Source organism: Cornus florida, unplaced genomic scaffold, assembly GCF_030987335.1.
Source record: "Cornus florida cultivar Cherokee Brave unplaced genomic scaffold, ASM3098733v1 CherokeeBrave_3.0.0_Hap2_Chr05, whole genome shotgun sequence".
Classification (NCBI taxonomy): Eukaryota; Viridiplantae; Streptophyta; class Magnoliopsida; order Cornales; family Cornaceae; genus Cornus; species Cornus florida.
The window spans coordinates 111094314-111111212 of record NW_026775575.1 but is presented as its reverse complement, the minus strand read 5'-3'; the positions used below and the strand labels follow the sequence as shown (position 1 = coordinate 111111212).

At 32.4% G+C, this 16899-nt stretch overlaps 1 protein-coding gene across 1 annotated transcript; it reads right to left on the bottom strand.

Annotated features, from left to right (window-relative positions):
* Positions 1-325: 325 nt before the first annotated feature.
* Positions 326-4761, bottom strand: LOC132308574 (probable aminotransferase TAT2). The gene is made up of 7 exons (XM_059806693.1): positions 4364-4761; positions 3256-3595; positions 2935-3153; positions 2441-2500; positions 1271-1426; positions 1100-1193; positions 326-703 (listed from the first exon to the last, which is right to left on the bottom strand). The coding sequence occupies exons 1-7, from the start codon at positions 4633-4635 to the stop codon at positions 576-578; spliced, it is 1269 nt and encodes a 422-aa protein (XP_059662676.1). The 5' UTR covers positions 4636-4761; the 3' UTR covers positions 326-575.
* Between the last annotated feature and the right edge of the window lie 12138 nt (positions 4762-16899).

Genomic DNA, 16899 nt, shown 5'->3' with positions numbered 1-16899 from the left:
AAAATCTTGTATTATTTTCGGGAAAAAAGAAAGTGAAAAAAATATACATCACTTCTAAATTTGTATTAATTTTTCAATCTCTACAATAGCAGTACTGACTCCTAACTGGTATTCATTAATGACAAGTTCATGATAATTTGGGCGGCAACGCAATGCATGGAGTGGATGAATGCAAGTGAGATTATTCAGAACATCAAGTACCCCATCTCTGATATGATCACTTCCATCCCAACCAACAATTGATTTCACACAGTTGAGGGACATTGAAAATGCTTGAATCTACAAGACTCAGTACATCATATATGACAGAACATTGTATCAATAATTCAACGTACAAGCAAGACGACTCATTTATAAGATTCATAACTTGTACAAGTTCCCATATTATGGTGCATGATGTTCAACAAAATAATATGGTCCCAACTATTGGAAAACAATTATTGTATGTCATTGCAATACAATTGAGCTGTGGGGAACTGCAATTACAATGTACAATTATTAAAACTGGCTATACAATTAAAAGCGCGATTTCAGCAGCAATTATTGATTGCCTCCTACACAATTAGCATAAATTATTAATGTTCTTTCTGTTGATGCGAGTGGCGCTGATAGAAACACTTTATCCTCCCAAAAGCTTCTTCGAGGGAAGATGGTTCAACAGCAAATGTGATCCGGAGCCAATTTTTTAGACCCACAGCTAATCCTGCAAAACAAACATCTCACCCCTTTAGAGTCACTTCAAACCCTCGAAAACTCAAACATGGAAAACAATATTCTTTGTGATAACCGACAGCTCGGCCACAGCCACTGTCTCACAGTGAATAGCATTGCTCATCAAACATTGGTTCCAATTTGTCTATAAGCATGCTTGGAATGTACCACCAGTTCCACCAATATAGACTTCAGATGTGTCTGTTTTTGTCATTAAAATTATTTCTAATAGATCAATTCAAGTGTCCATAATTCTCAGTTAAAGGAAAAACAGTGAAGGTTCTGAGTTTAACTTAATCAGTGACTGTTGTGCTATCAAGTATTTCAACACATATACAAATAATCACTTGTGAGGCTATCAAGATTTGTAACTTTGCTTGTTTCTCACCTGGAAGAATGATCACAGATTCCTCTTTGGCCAGCTTAAAACAGAAGTCAATATCATCGCTAATATCTTTCAGCAGCGAAAGATTTAGCTTCACCTGTATCGCAAAGCAAATAATTACTTCTACAATAAACAATTATTTAATGCCGCAATTTTTTTTATCTGTTTCCTCACCATTACGGCCATGGATCCCTCTGGTTTGTGCGGGCAAGTGATGCAAGGGATATCCTTTATCAGATCAGAACAAATATCCGAGGTCTGCTTCAGTATATTGATTGTTTTCTTAAAGAAAACATCTTCAGTTTGCTCAAAAATATTAGGGACCGCTGCCTGACACACACACACACACATATATATATTATGAAATTAAGAACAGATAAAGAAGTTGATGGGTTCTTGACATACACCCAAAAAATAAAATAAAATAAGTAAAATGTACATTCTTCTCCTAAAATTAGAATTTTATTGTCAAGTTCAAGCATGGACCCGGGGGCAGGACCAGAGGAAGAATACCCTCCCCTAAAAAAATGATAAATAAATAAAAATTTGAGCCCCTCACTTATAATTACTTAATAATGGCTTCTAATGGTAAGTTGCATAAGAAAATTAAATGTGGCCCCTGGCCCCCTCTATAATGGTGAGTTTGTGAAAAGAAAAATTCATGGAGCCCCTTCAAAGTACATTGAATCTTTCTAGTCTTGCTTTAAAAATCTAAATCTAGTGAAAGAAAAGGTGTCCACAGTTGTCGTATACCTTGTTGCAACATATCAATACTTCATTCATGTATTTTTCTCATATCATCTTTCTGTCTAAATTTATTTAAGTTGTACACTAGTTTTCTTTTTTCGTTTTTCAGGTTATATTAAGTACAGGAAAAAATCCATCATGAGAACGTTGTCATTAAGCTCACGCCCTTATAACAATATATCGGATTGGAAGGTTGCAATGTCTGCCTCTTAGTCTAATGGTTATAAGGATACTAGCAGCTGTTCATTTCGACTTGAATTAAAAGGGCCCTCTAAGCCTCTGAATTCTGGACTCATATATAAAAATCAACAGAAATCATTTTTGTGTGTCATCCTTCCAACTGCTTATTCTCTGTGGAGAAATGCTTGGAAACCTCTACTTCCAAGTGCTTGAAATTGACTTGCTCCATATGAATGCAAGAGTTGTTAGCATGCATGCCCGAGTTCAAAGTTTTCAACTGATAGTTCTAGGAGTTGCATCAACATGGAAAAAGAAAAAACATACTTTCCGGAAAGAAAAAAAAAGAAAAAGAAAAAAGGGACAAAACATGAGCATACCTCAGTTCTTGAATAAGAATATAAGTAATGCAGTACAAACCTGTATAAAGGTAGCAGGACCTCCACAAATATCAAAGATCTTCTTAATGCGCTCAACCATCTGAGAAAAGGGAAGAGGAAAGATGGATTAGTATTGCAGAAAGTCAGTTTTCTGAGATTAGTACCATGTCATCCAAATCAACTGAAAAGATTCATAACCATGAGATCATAAAGAAAAGTTGACTCAATATAAAGGGTTGTTGATTGCTGAATGGTAAAAATTTGGGCTGCAAAATGTGGGGATGCATGTTTGAGTCCAAGAACAAAAGTTTTGTGCAAAATAATGCCAAAATTTGCAAAAGCGGGCAAATGCTATGCATTATTTTATTTTATTTTATAAAATAATTTTGCTACAAAAAGGGTAAAGAAACACTTGAAGGAGAGAGAACGAGTGTTGATATTCAAAACTAGTAAAGGAACGATATCAAGAGGGACAGCATGTGGAGCAATCTTCTCTCTTCCGGTCAAACGACAGTAAGATAACTTGCCACAAACCTTTGGGTGCTTGAAATTTCCAGTGGGATCAGTTGTCACAAACCAACCAAGTCGCCAACCGGGCACTATCCATCTCTTTGATAAAGACCCTAGTGTAAGAACAGGAACAACTGTCCCAAAAACTCCCATAGGCACAAAAGGTTTATCTCCGAAAGCAAGGTGCCCATAAACTTCATCAGCTATTACAAGAATTTTAAGCTTCTTCGCAATTTCAGCAATCTGACGTCAGTACCCAAACAAATTAATTAAATGATACTAATTGTATGCATAAACAGTTCCAAGTACAGAATTGCAAATGCAGAGCTCAAAGCCTATTCTAACCTTCTTCAAATGCTGGTAACTGTAGACATTGCCACATGGGTTACCGGGATTTATGATTACCATTGCAACGGTATTATGATCCGCCAGAGCTTCAACGGCATCAATATCAACCTCCCAGCTCTTCTCAGGAAGAAGATTAAAATTCCGGACTTCAAGTTGTCTAAAAGCAGCACAAAGTTCATATATGGGAAACCCTGGTCTTGGAAGCAAGATATTTGCACCAGGTCGGGATAGAATTGATAGTGATACATCGATAGCTTGCGTGCAACCAGATGTGACATAAACATCATCAGGTGACAACTTGTATGGAAGATTCCGGGACAAATAATTTGCAATTGCCCTGTTTATAGAAAAAATAATAAAAATAAAATTTAATCCAGAGAAATCTCAACCAGGTGCAGCATGCCCAATTTGAAACTGAAATTAGATGAAATGATTACTTAAAGGAAAAGAAGAAAGACAAAACTATTTCAAAATCAATAAACATCATTTAAAATGAGGATTGGCATGAAATTAGAGCTGTAAACACTATACTGAAATGTAAGTCGTTAAAAATAAAAATAAAAATAAACATAAATAATTAATTATTAAAGACACAAACTAATTCCAACCATAAGTGTGTTGAAACATAAAAAGTAATGCTAGATAACAATAACATAATTACCATATAACAACGATGAACTGGATTAAAAATTCAATAGGGTCATGTAAAGGGACCAACTAGATTGAACAAAAACTATCTCAACCTGGAGATTAAATTCCAAATTCAATTACTAGAATGAGTAATTATGAAATTAAAGCAGAAGTAAGGCAGGAAATAGAACATCCTTTCTGCAAAGTAAAACAATAAATGAAGCTGAAAGTATCATCAAATCAATAAATAACAATCGCATGTAACAAATCAAATAATAATAATAACAACCCTCTAAAAACCCCCAATTTGTGTGTATTTATATATAGAGAGAGAGAGGGGCAAATCAGTACTAAATTAGTTCAACTCCCATTGCAGCAAATTGAAATATGAAGAAATCAGAGCTAATACAAAACCAAAATTCACAGAATAATAACAATAAGACACATATAGATATGAATAAAGAAGGGTAATTACAGTCTGGTTTGAGGAAGACCAACAGTGGGAGCATAACCATTGAACTTCTGAGATTGAAGAGTGTGTACAACAGCTTCTTCAGCAACAGGAGTGGTGTGAAAGCATGAATAGGCAGATGGGTCACCCATACCCAACGAAATGACCCGCCTCTTTTCATCAGCATCAATATTGGCCACTAACAACCCAATAATGCCTTTAATGGTGATATTAGAAGGTGTCTCATGCTCTTGCCCATTAGCTCCATTTACCCAATTCTTTCTACCATTTTCCATCTCTGAGATTCAATGGGTTGTTTCTCTCTCTATTTCTTGAGATTAGAAGAGAGAGAAGATGAATATATAATAAATAGAGGGATTAGGGAGTTCAATTTGAAGGCCACCCGTTGAAGCTCCCTCGTGTACTCTTCTGCATGGCAACAAAATGTTTTTAAGTTAGAGAGAGAGAGACATATCTTAACTTAATAGGAATAGGGGGTCCATCACCCATGTCCATGTGTTCTCATATGTCTAGTACTGGTAGGACCCACACAATCAGATAGATGGTGTATTACACAGAATTACTCTACCCTAATTATCTCTGTGCGGTTGAGAATGGTCCACCCTCTCATGCAAACCACGTGTTGATTATTAATGAAATATCAATCATTGATTTTAGTTTCGAGTTGCCAAAAAAAAAAAAATCTAAAATTTAAATCTCAATTGATGCTATTCATACTTTGTGTGTTGATAAGTTGACAAGATGTAAATCTAAAATTTACAAAATAGAAATAATAAATAGATATATATATATATATATATGATTGAGTTTCCAATTACTCCTACCAGACACAGAGTATTACTCTCACTCCAAATTCGTTTCAATATTTAATAAAAATTTCAAAAAAATAAAAATAAAGGCCTAATTGAAGAAATAAAAAAATAGACTTTTTTATTATTTATTTCAAATCATTGGAATAAATACAAACATGATCAGGTCTAAAATTGGAACCACACGCCAAACAAGATTGCAAGTTGTTTTTGGACCCATTATTTATTGTCTTCTTCTTGACAATTGAGAGAGACAAGAAGGGAGGGGGAGAGTTTCTAGACCATTACATTTCTTGACAATACACACAGAGACGAACAGTGTTGAATGCAACATTTTATTCGATCACAATCACTTGTAAACATGATTTTTATTTGACTAAAATTCTCTCAAGTGGCATTCAAAAGGTACGATGAAAATAAAATACAAAATTTCAGATCTAACGCATGGCAATACCATATCCAAATAATTCATTGATCCTCAGTCTACCACATGACAGAATAATATATATATATATATATATATATATATATATATATATATTGGCTTACGAGTCACTACAGAATATCAATTGGGTACAAAAACAACTTTGTGAGAAAATGACTTTTGACTAAACTTGTACGAAAACACTTCTACCTAATTTATCATTACAAGAGATCAGTGATCACTTCACCTAGAAAACTACAAAAATGATATTTTTATATAATTAGCCACTTGAATGGGTACCCTTTCAATTCGTTTGAATACGCCATTTATGTGCCCAAAAAAAATAATATACGCCCTTTATAATTTTTTTTAATGTCAATTTTCGGAACTCATTATAAATTGTACAAGTGATTGAATTTTAGTATCTTGATTGCTTTTGAATATTTTTTTTAAGCGGATTAGTCCTGGATCTTAGTGAAGTCGAATTGCCATCAAATTAGATGTTTAGACATGGCGTGAATGATATCCAAACTTACATTTCAAATAAATAAAATTAAAATTAAATATTAGAGCCACTATCTAAGAAGGTTTAAGAGTCTTTGCCAACTAATATCAAACAACAAGTACGTTTAATCTTGTTTAACAGAGGCCAATGGAACTCTGGTTTTTTTCTTTTTTTTCTTTTTTTTATCACAAAATCTCCATTTATCAATTTACAATCTAACAAGAGAGAGACAATCAGTTTTCACATCCACCATAAAATAACCCTACTGATCATGAAAGTGGATATTCAAAAGATGTCAGAAGCAAATCTGATGTTGGTTTTTCGTTGGGCTCCACGACCCTGTAATGAGGTTGCTAATACAGTGAGTAAAAATGCTCAAGTCAAAAGTGTAATGATCTGCAATGACAGATTTGCCCTCAATGGCTTTTCGATGTATTGTCCTTTGTTTCTTCGTAATGCAAAGCTATGTTATTGAAAGAAAAAAAGAAATAAATTTACAATCTAACTTGTCAAAGGTTACAAAGTCCAAATACTTTAATGCTCCTACTATATTGATGATATGGTACCATTAAATGTGATACCACCCACTATAGTAATTGCACTTTTTACTTATATGATGAGATATAGTTGATTTTTTTTTTTTTTTTTCTAAAGATAAGTTATAATTCATCGAATTAAATGCACTTTTATTTATGTGATATCTACACAGAGTAATTGGTTGATAATACTGAAACATTACCGGTACAACTTCACACATGAAGTATATCTTTTCTTAATCAATACAAATGGACTTGCAATAATACTATGCAAGTATTACTGTTTCTGTCCCATATTAGTAGCCACCATTCTCTTTATCCAAAATAGTTATCCATCATTATTCTTTATGTTTTCAAAAAAAATTAATTTTTATAATTGTACATATTTAGACGAAAAAAGGACAAATTAGTACTTCAAAAAATTGCAAATTCTAAACATTTCGGTTTTGTAAAATAAGATCTTAGCTTTGGGCTAAGACCAAAAGAGCACAAATTTGGGTTTGATATTTAAATCTCAGCCTTTTTCCAGCCCAGTTCTAAAAAGGCATGGCTCTTCTTGCTGCAATATTAGGCTGAGTTTGGACCGGTCCAATACACGTTTGTTTGGGCCCAGTCTCTATATTTCCTTGGATCAATTCTTAAAATTTTATACGGGAAGTTGTCCAAAGTGTAGGAAATAAAAATATAAAAAAAAAAATTAAGATTTTTTTAGAGTTTGGAAGGAGAAAATAAAAATTTTGGAAAAGTACTTTTAAACTTTTTTTTCTTCATATTTCTCAAGTTATAAAATTGTATTGTGCTAAAATATTCTTGTAATTTTTCATTCTAAACAAATACATGAAAATAAAATTTTAATGTAAATATACTATCAATGTTGAATATATTACTTCACGGTTTCGAATAAATAACACTTATTATGTGACGGAAGAGTATTTTGTTTCAAACCATGTCAACCTGTGCTCACATTACATGGGCTTGGGGAATGGTTGGTCTGGACAAAATGGCACATTTTAGGCCTTAGTTTCAACATAACATTGAATTTTATGGTCGAACCAATCGTAATAGAAGAAGCCCAGTCCGGACCAATACACAATTTGACACGTTTTAGGTTGGAAAATTAGACTGAAAAGACAAGACATTACTAAGATGGATTGGACCAGATAAGACTTCTCATTTTGTGGGTCCAATCAGGACATTAGAGAAATGCCACGTGGCAAATCAGAGGCATTCACTTTTAGAAATGATTTGATCATAACCAACTGGTCCTGATAGGATTCCTGTATATGAGAGTTTGTAGATTAGTCACATGTTATCACAATCCCCCTCTAGCAACTTTAATAGTATACAATGCAAGCTATCATATCAATCTACATCGACCCTGTTGCCAAAGTCATGTGATGGTGACAACTCACACTCATTTCATCCGTACCGTCGGATCTTCAAAAGAAAAGAGTCCGAGGCTTTTGGACTCACCAATCCTTATCAAACTTTTAGCCCATTAGACATGCCACGACAAAATCTACACTAGCCTCTTTTTTCACTCTGATCCAACACCACTACGGTGTTTGGGGTTGAAAGTAACATATGCTGCTTTAGGGAATCAGTACGACGTGGTATTGATGTAAATATTATACTTTATATCGAAAATACTCCGTAACATGTATTACATCAAGATACATTGCAAAATCACCAAATAGACCAAGTCTTTGCGTTCTCGATGCAAGATGTTAGTGAAGTACTGGGAAAAACATATGGGCAAATAATATCCCTAACGTTGTTTATATAATTTTGTTAAATTTTTTTTAATACTGGAAAAAATATATGGGCAAATAATATCCCTAATGTTGTTTATATAATTAAAAAAATTTAACAAAAAAGAATTTATATTATGTATATAAGTCCGTTAAATTTGAAAATAAAAAAATAAAAATTTGAAGTTATTGTTTAGATATACAATTTTAAAAACACCCTTATCTCTATATATATATATATACCCTTATATATATATACACAATAAACCAACTTTTCTATTGTATGCTATAGTGATGATTAAAAAAAAACCAAAAAAAAGAGAGGGATAATTAGTCATTTTTATATATAATTAGTTATTTTTACTTATTTTGTAATTCATGTCTTTATTTGCTCTAAAATTAAATGTTAAAATTTTTTTACAACGTATATAGGATTATACATTTTATATACATACCATAAGAGTGTTTTTTGCTCGCAACCCTCATAAGTATTGTGTTTCAGAATTTCGTATAACTTGTTGTGTACATTGTTACATCCCAAGTACAGATTTCTACTTTTTGACATATTGTTTGAGAGGATAAATATTATCTCTGTTCCGAATTAGATGTCGTCTTTGGCACAAATACCAAAAGCGACACCTAATTCGGGACATGACCAGAAGATTATGAATTTAAAATAAAGAAAACATTGTTGTGTAACACAAAATAATATTTTGGCAAACTCCAAAGTACTCTATATCACATGTATAAAAGAGGATGCTGTGCCAAAATAAAAAAACGCATTCACATTTAAGGTACCACTCGTGTTAAATGCTACCCATATTTGTAGTAGATATCTATTTCATGGTAACTTACTTTAGGAGTATGATGAAGACAAAAATGTCCTGTAATTTGTAAGGATAATTTTGTCTTTTAATCCACTACATATGACTTCAAAACGGAATAACAATTACTTTCGACACTATTTTGTGAAAGCATTTTTATTTATCACGTTTTGTTTTCATACTCATAGCTAGCTAGGACTTTGGATTGAACATTTGGGAGAAAAAGAAAGAGGAAAGAGCTACAAGATTGTTCAAATTCTATTTATGGCCTTAATAATTATCTGAATTGTCCTACTCTTTTTCTAATTGTTCAGTATATTGATAGAATTTGAATTCTAGTCTTAGAGAATACTACGTCACGCATAACTTTTAGTCCTCAATTTCAATTACAATTCCAGTATTCCAATTCACTACATTTAAATATAATATTAGTGTAAATTATGTGAAATTTTGCATAATTATCATAGCAATAATTTGAATAGATGTTAATTACCAAAAAAATAATTCTATGAACTGTGACATACAAGGAGTAATAAGTAATAACAGACTTCCAAAAAACAAAAATGGAAAATGAAAGGGATTTAAAAGACTTGCCTGCAATGAGGAAGATGAGACCTCCATAGTGGTGATTCCGAAGATCCTTCTTAATGATGCTCCATTCTTTTTGTGACATGTGGATATAAGGGTTTTATAGAGTAATGGGTGAATGGGTCTTATTAAATTCAAACAGTTGAGATAAGTTTGGGGTTGTTTTGTGCTTATCATGAATGATGATGATTCAGCTTTTTATGCTTGCAAGTCTTCGCGAGGAGTGTGTGTTTGACCTATGTGGTTGTGGAAGAAAATTGATCAGGTGAGCTGGAGCACTGGGTTATATATTGATGACCATATATATATATATATATATATCAAAGATCAGATTAGTCCATTTTATGTACCTAAAAGAAATTTTATACATTTCTTGTATAATTTATGATTTGTAGTCAATCAATTATATGACATATATAGATATATATATATATTTTTTCCTGTGTGTAAATCAAAAGCTAGGAAGAAACAGAAAAACTGAAAGATAGAACTTGACGTAACCATGGGGACCACAAATTGAACAAGGACACACGGGAAGGCTCCAATGGACGGGACAACGGCTCTGCCGTTGCAAATTTGTAATCCAGGATTGGTGAGTTGGCAATTTGTTCATTCCAAGGATTTTAATATATGTAAAATTACCTCCTAGTCCTCTTTTTAACCAACTAGTAGTTAGAATTTGTTTTCGTCGATCATACTCGTATTATGTTAATATAATGATATTATACTAAAGGATAAAGTGTAATAAACCCCCTCAACTATATCCTAAGTGTAACTAACCTTCCTTAACTAAAAATAACCCCCCTCAACTATGGTCTTGGTGTAGTTTTAGGACAAAGAATGTTTTTCAGGTCATTTCTAGTTACCGAAATTTGGAAAAGTCTAATTTACCCCTCCAAAAAAGGGTGCCGCATCACATTAAGGAAAATAAAATGCTTGGAGGACACGTGTCAGCGGAATATTGGCTGCTGACTTTATTTTTATTTTTCCTTTTCTTTTCGTTATCTTCAACTGGGTCTCTCTTCTCATTCCCCTCTCTCTCTAACTCGATGAACCCCCAAATTGAAAAGGTGATCTCGAAGCCGGCGATTGACAGAACGGCGGGCAAGGCGGTGACGAGCTTGGCTGTGGCGGCTTGATGGAGAAGGGTTGGCTGTGATGGCGAGGTGGAGAAGGGCTCTGTGACGGTGAGGCAGGTGGACTGAACGGCAAAGAGCCGGTGGAGGGCTCAGTTGACTCGGCCATGGGCAAGCTTGGCGGGATTGAACGGCGGTCGAACTCACGGCGAGCAAGGAAGCTTCGGACAGTAGAGAGGATGAAGACAGCCTCGGCGGTTTCGACTTTGGATGATGTCAGCTGTGATGGAACGCAGGTGGTGCAGCGGCAGTGACGGACCGGCGAGGGCTCGGTCGTGAGGAAGAAATGTGTCGGTGGAGAGGAGCGGTCGGCAAGTTTTTGAATTTTTTTTTTTATTTGATATCGATTTAGATAGAGAGCTATGTGACGGTCCCAATCGAAGTGAGAACACCTTCTAGTTGATTTTTGTGATGGATATCTAAATCAGAATGAGTCAAATTGCAGAAGAGTGCCTGCTTCGTTGGAGGTTGGAGAATGTATCGAGTCTGCTAAATACTCTTGAACTGGAGTGGGAAGTACAGATAGAATATGTTTATGGGTTTTGATTTCTTGTTCTGTATATGCCAAATGGGTTTTGATTTTTTTATTTTGATTTTGATTTTATTTTTACTCACTGTATACTAAGCTAACATTTGGGTACAAAAGTTTCAAACTATACCTTGGATCTTTCAATTCTAATGCCAAAGAACGAGCATCACATGTGCTGTGTATATATATGTGTATATATATCATATGTACTAGAGGAAAAAGACAATGAGTGAATTTGTTAGGGCTTGTTTGGGTCCAATGGTGTTTTATGGGCATTATAGTCTTTTAAATTGATAAGGGCAATATAGTCATTTACATAAATTTGGCCTCTCACTTGGAAGGAAATTTATCGGCCAGTAGCGGGATTGGGTAAAGTGCAACAGACTGAATAGTTCAATGAGGTTTTTTGTTCATTTTGAAATTCAGGGGGTTTTTTTGCTCATTGGAGTATAGTTTAGGGTGGTTTAATGCACTTTACCCTTATACTTAATAGGTAAATTTAAATTCAATTTATTTAATAATTGTATAAAGAAAGTTAAGCAACTCAACATGTTTATTAAATGGGTAAACGTGTTAATCCGTTTAAAAACTTATTTATCAAAACGAGACACTTAATATTGAATCAAATAGTAAATAATAATAATAAAAAAATTGTTCCAATTAACCTAAATATTCAAAATAAGAAGAAATATCATAAGACGTAAACAAAGTTTATGTTGAAATGACTTAACTATTTATAGTAATTGGGTTTAGACAAACACATTACATATGTCATGTTTACGATTATAACATGTTGAGTTAAACGGGTCATAAACGAATTGAATTCCTAAATCCTAACCCAATACAGTTAAGTAAATGGGTTAATCGTGTCAAACTGTTCATGACCCGAACCCGTTTAAGGTTAACATAAACCTGTTTATCTCGTGTCGTGTTTGAGTCGTGTTGACAGGTCGTATCGTAATTTGCCACCTTTATTTAAAACAAATAAACAATCTAGTCCTAAAATTTTATAACAAGGCAAACAAGTCCTATATTTTATATCAAGACAAATGAGTCTTACTTTGAAATTTTATTTTAAATTTTTTTCTACATCTTCGTCTTTGATGCGGTCTTCGTTGTAGGGTATTGGGGCCAAACAATTTTAGTTGGTTGCTTGCAAGTTTGAGTTCAACTCGATATTTTTGGAACTCTTTTGGAACTCAAATAAGATGTCAGGCGTCAAAAATTTTGATATTTAATCGGAGCCAGTGTGTGCTTACGGGGCACATGCCCCCGCCCAGTATAGAACCTAGCTATTTTTTAATCTACTTTTACATTTATAATAAAATTTTTATATGACACCCTCCATAAAAATTTTAATTTCTAATATTATCTTCTAAATTTTTTTTCCTTTTTCTTGAACTCTTAATATTCCTTTGTTTTTCGTTAAATTTTCCTTCTTTACTCATACTCTAATTTTTTTTTTCCTTCTGAATACTACACACACATATATAAAGCATCAATTCTTGGTATATAAGTAATAAGGTTTACCTATTTAAAATCTATTTGCACATATTTTAAGTTTACCTAAAAAGTACGAATACTTCGACAATAACGATGTATCCATGTCGGATACAGATAATTTTGTGTCAGATATTTTTTAGACGTATTCGATACTTTTCAAATACTTCCATTGCGTATCCAATTCTTCTCGAATGTTTCATAACACATTTTAAATAAGTTTTGACTATCAAATTGTAAATTTTATAACAATATAACATAATATAATTGTTAAGAAAAGTTCAAAATTGACTAGTGATGACAAATGATGTTTATTTTATTTATTAAATGATGATTAAGGAATCTTGTTTTATGTGTTGTGAAACAAACTTTTACGTCATATTAATAATTATATTTAGATTCATAATATTACAAGAAATTGGTAAAAAAAAAAAAAATGTATATTTTTTGAATTTTTAAATATTTCGTATTGTCGTATTCGTATATTTTTTAAATTTTTCATATCACTACATTAGTATATTTTTTTATTTTTAAATTTTTCGTATCGTATTCATCTCGTATCATATGTATGTTTACCGTGCCGCCTAGTTTACATTATAGCCTTATCCCAACTGAAAGTTAAATGCTAGTATTACAACACAAATGAAGCATGACACTAGTGTATAAAGTAAATGTTAACGGTAAATGCTGAAACTTATAGATGGAAATGATTTGAAACAAAGGAAGGCAGTACACGCCTTCAGCTATTCTACCAGCTAAGTTACCACTAAGTAAATGTAGAATGTTGAAGACCACATAAAACCAATATAAAATGTCAGTTATTGGATTAGGATCTTATGAACAAATGAGATCGTCTCTCGGGGCAAGCTAGGTTGTGTGATGTGATAGGATAAAAGATTACATTTAAAGAAAGGATAATTACATTTAGGTTTTGTTTTTTTTTTTTTTTTTCCGTAAAATATATATTTGAAAAAATATATATATTTTTTAGATAAAATATTTTTTTATTTTTACTTTGTCAAAATCATGATTGAGTCCATCGATTGGAACATGTAAAAATATTTATCAAAAAGTCCATCGGATGAAACGTGTAAAAAAATTTATTAAAAATTAATAAATAATTATTTTTGTTAAATTTTAATATATTTTTTTTTCTTCGTCATGAGAGTGGGTCACCCTTGTGAGCTAAAGACAGGCACTTGTCTTATTGTCAAGCTCGACCTTAGCATTTGTGTGCCTCATGAATTAATTACCAAAATGATAAAAGTTGACAAAACTTTATTATCCATGTAATATCTATTTATTAAACCACCATCACCCAATTAAAATATATGTGACCAAATCCAAGACGGTCTATTCCCATCTAGGACAGGGCAGTCTTGTATCCAACAGCTACAAATCCAATTACGAGAATAGTGGGCCTGAGGGTTAAGTGAAGTGTCCACGATACATAAAAACTCAGGTGAATTTAAAGCAGAGTTGGGGTCTCGCACTACAAAGCGCCGTAGGTGGAGGGCGGCGGCTGACTTTATATTGTCGTCATGTGGGTTCCTCTTTGCAATTTATCGATAAGCGAGTCCTTATTGGTTAGAATGCCGAAGACAAACACTGCACAGGTGCTTAAGTATTATTCTTGACAAAATATTTATATTAATTTTGGAATAAATTAAAAATTATTTTCCCATTTTTTTTTTTTTTTTAGATTTTGTGTTATTTAGTAGTAGCATTTTAATTTTTACTTTGTGTGACATCAAAATCTTTACAAATTTTTGCCACTATATTTAAAAACTATATACAAATAGCCGAAAAGAAAATAAAATATTTATCATTTCATGTTCATCTCGAAACATTTTCTATCCATTTGTGAGCGATGCCTGCATGTTGATGTAGAAACTGATCTTCAATAAGGATCGAAGTGGCAAATATTATACAGTATATGATGATGTTTATTCATAGTGTCGCTTGCAATAGGAACCATTTAATCCATTTTTCTATGTTTTTTACTTTTGAATGAATAGGTTTTAGATTGAATTAAATCGTTAGAATGGGATTGGCTTCTTCGTTCAGGACTTGGATCCTCTGAATTAAACATTAAAAATTTATTTATTGTAGGTGTTAAATTACGTCAACTAATTTAAAAAAATTTTGAAAACTCCACCGTTTTGAATTAAGAAAAATTTATTAAAGTTTAAAAACTGTTCTATTTTGAATTAAAGAAAATTTACCATACTTTAACGACGTTTAACATCATTATCTCTCCCTCATCTTTTCCAAAAAAAAGATTCTCCTTCTCTCTCATTTTTATTCGTATCCGAAACAAGTCGCGTCTCTGTTTCTTTTTTAAATAGTACTACCTCCATTCCATGTTACATGTCGGCTTCGGGAACCTGACTCACATTGTGAGTCACGGTTCCCAAAGCCGACATATAAAATGGGATAGCGGGATTAACAAATTTTAATTTTTTTTTTTCTATTTGATACTCACACAACTCCAGTTCCAAATGATTGTTTGCACAAAATTTTTAGATTTTAGATTTTTTTATAATTTTATTTTTTTTTATTTAAGTAATACAATAAAAAGGTAATGAATCCGTTAAAACATAATTCAACTGAATTATAGGCGTGATTAATATCACTTTAAATGCATTATAAGGCTATGAAAAACTAGAGGATGTTTTAGTGCATGTGTACAATTTTTTATTTTTCATTTACAATGTCAAGACTCTTAAGCTTTAAATACATTATAGGGCTACAAAAGCACCAAATAACTTGTCTCAAATTGAAAGCAATATCGAAGCCTCAAGAATGATGTACCAAACAATTAACCCTGCCTCTGTGCAAATAATCCTTTGGAATCAGGATTGTGTGAGTACTAAGTAGGAAATTTTTTTTTAAAATTTGTTACTATTTAAAAGAGAAACAGAGATGCGACTTGTTTCAGATATGAGGGAGAGATAACGATATTAAACGTGGTTAGAATATGGTAAATTTTCCTTAATTCAAAACGGTACAGTTTTTAAGCTCTGATAAATTTTTCTTATTTTAAAACGGTGCAGTTTTTTAAAAAAATTTAAATTAGTTAACGTGGTTTAACATCCACAGTAGATCAATTTTTAATGTTACGTGTTATTTGGTAGAAATTCAATTTATGATAACTTAGAGAATCTTTAACTTAGAGGATCTAAGTCCATTCGAATGAATGAATTACTTTCTCATTTTTCTTTTAAATCACATAATATTAATCTTTGGAGCTCATTGGAAGAGTCTAATGTTGTGTTTGGAGCACTATATTGCATTCAATGTAAAATTAGAAGAAATTTAGTTTGAAATTTTAATTAAATTTTTATTCGTTTTAAATTTGAGGTGCTAATTCGGTACTTCTAAATATAGCATAAGTTAAACAATTTTTGTAAACCGGTGCTAGTTCGGTACTTCTAAATATAGCATAAGTCATACAATTTTTGTAAACCGGTATCATTCTTACGCTTCAACTCTTAATTTTGTGACTTTTGCACTGCAATCTTGCAGTTGCTCCCGCTCACCTACTCCCACTTTTAATTTTGTGACTTTTGCACTGCAATCTTGCAGTTGCTCCTGCCCCGAGCTCTACGTGACTTAAGAAATAAATTAAACTTGTACAATGCATTAAATTTGATTGGATCCAATAAGAAAATTTTCTAGCGGCCCGCTCTAAAATCAGATAAAAAAAATTGTTTCTATTTGATATCATTGTTCAACGGCTTATTTTATGAATAAATTCATATTGGTTGTGTTATTAATTTAATGTCTGTTTTGATAACTTGATTTGTGAAGTAGTCATTTTTTTTTTTTTTTTTTCAAGAGAGAGATGAAAATTAGATAAATAAATTTATATCCAATGCGTTATTAATTTAATATCTGATTCGATAAGTTGGTCTTTTAATGGTGCAATTTTTTT

What these genes read in the sequence shown, in the direction of transcription:
- LOC132308574 (XM_059806693.1), bottom strand. Translation starts at nt 4,635, where the DNA reads ATGGAAAATGGTAGAAAGAATTGGGTAAATGGAGCTAATGGGCAAGAG. An exon ending in AGGGATCCATGGCCGTAATG is followed by an intron (nt 1,194 to 1,270) that starts GTGAGGAAACAG and finishes TTTGCGATACAG; the next exon opens with GTGAAGCTAAATCTTTCGCT. An exon ending in ATCTGTGATCATTCTTCCAG is followed by an intron (nt 704 to 1,099) that starts GTGAGAAACAAG and finishes TTTGTTTTGCAG; the next exon opens with GATTAGCTGTGGGTCTAAAA.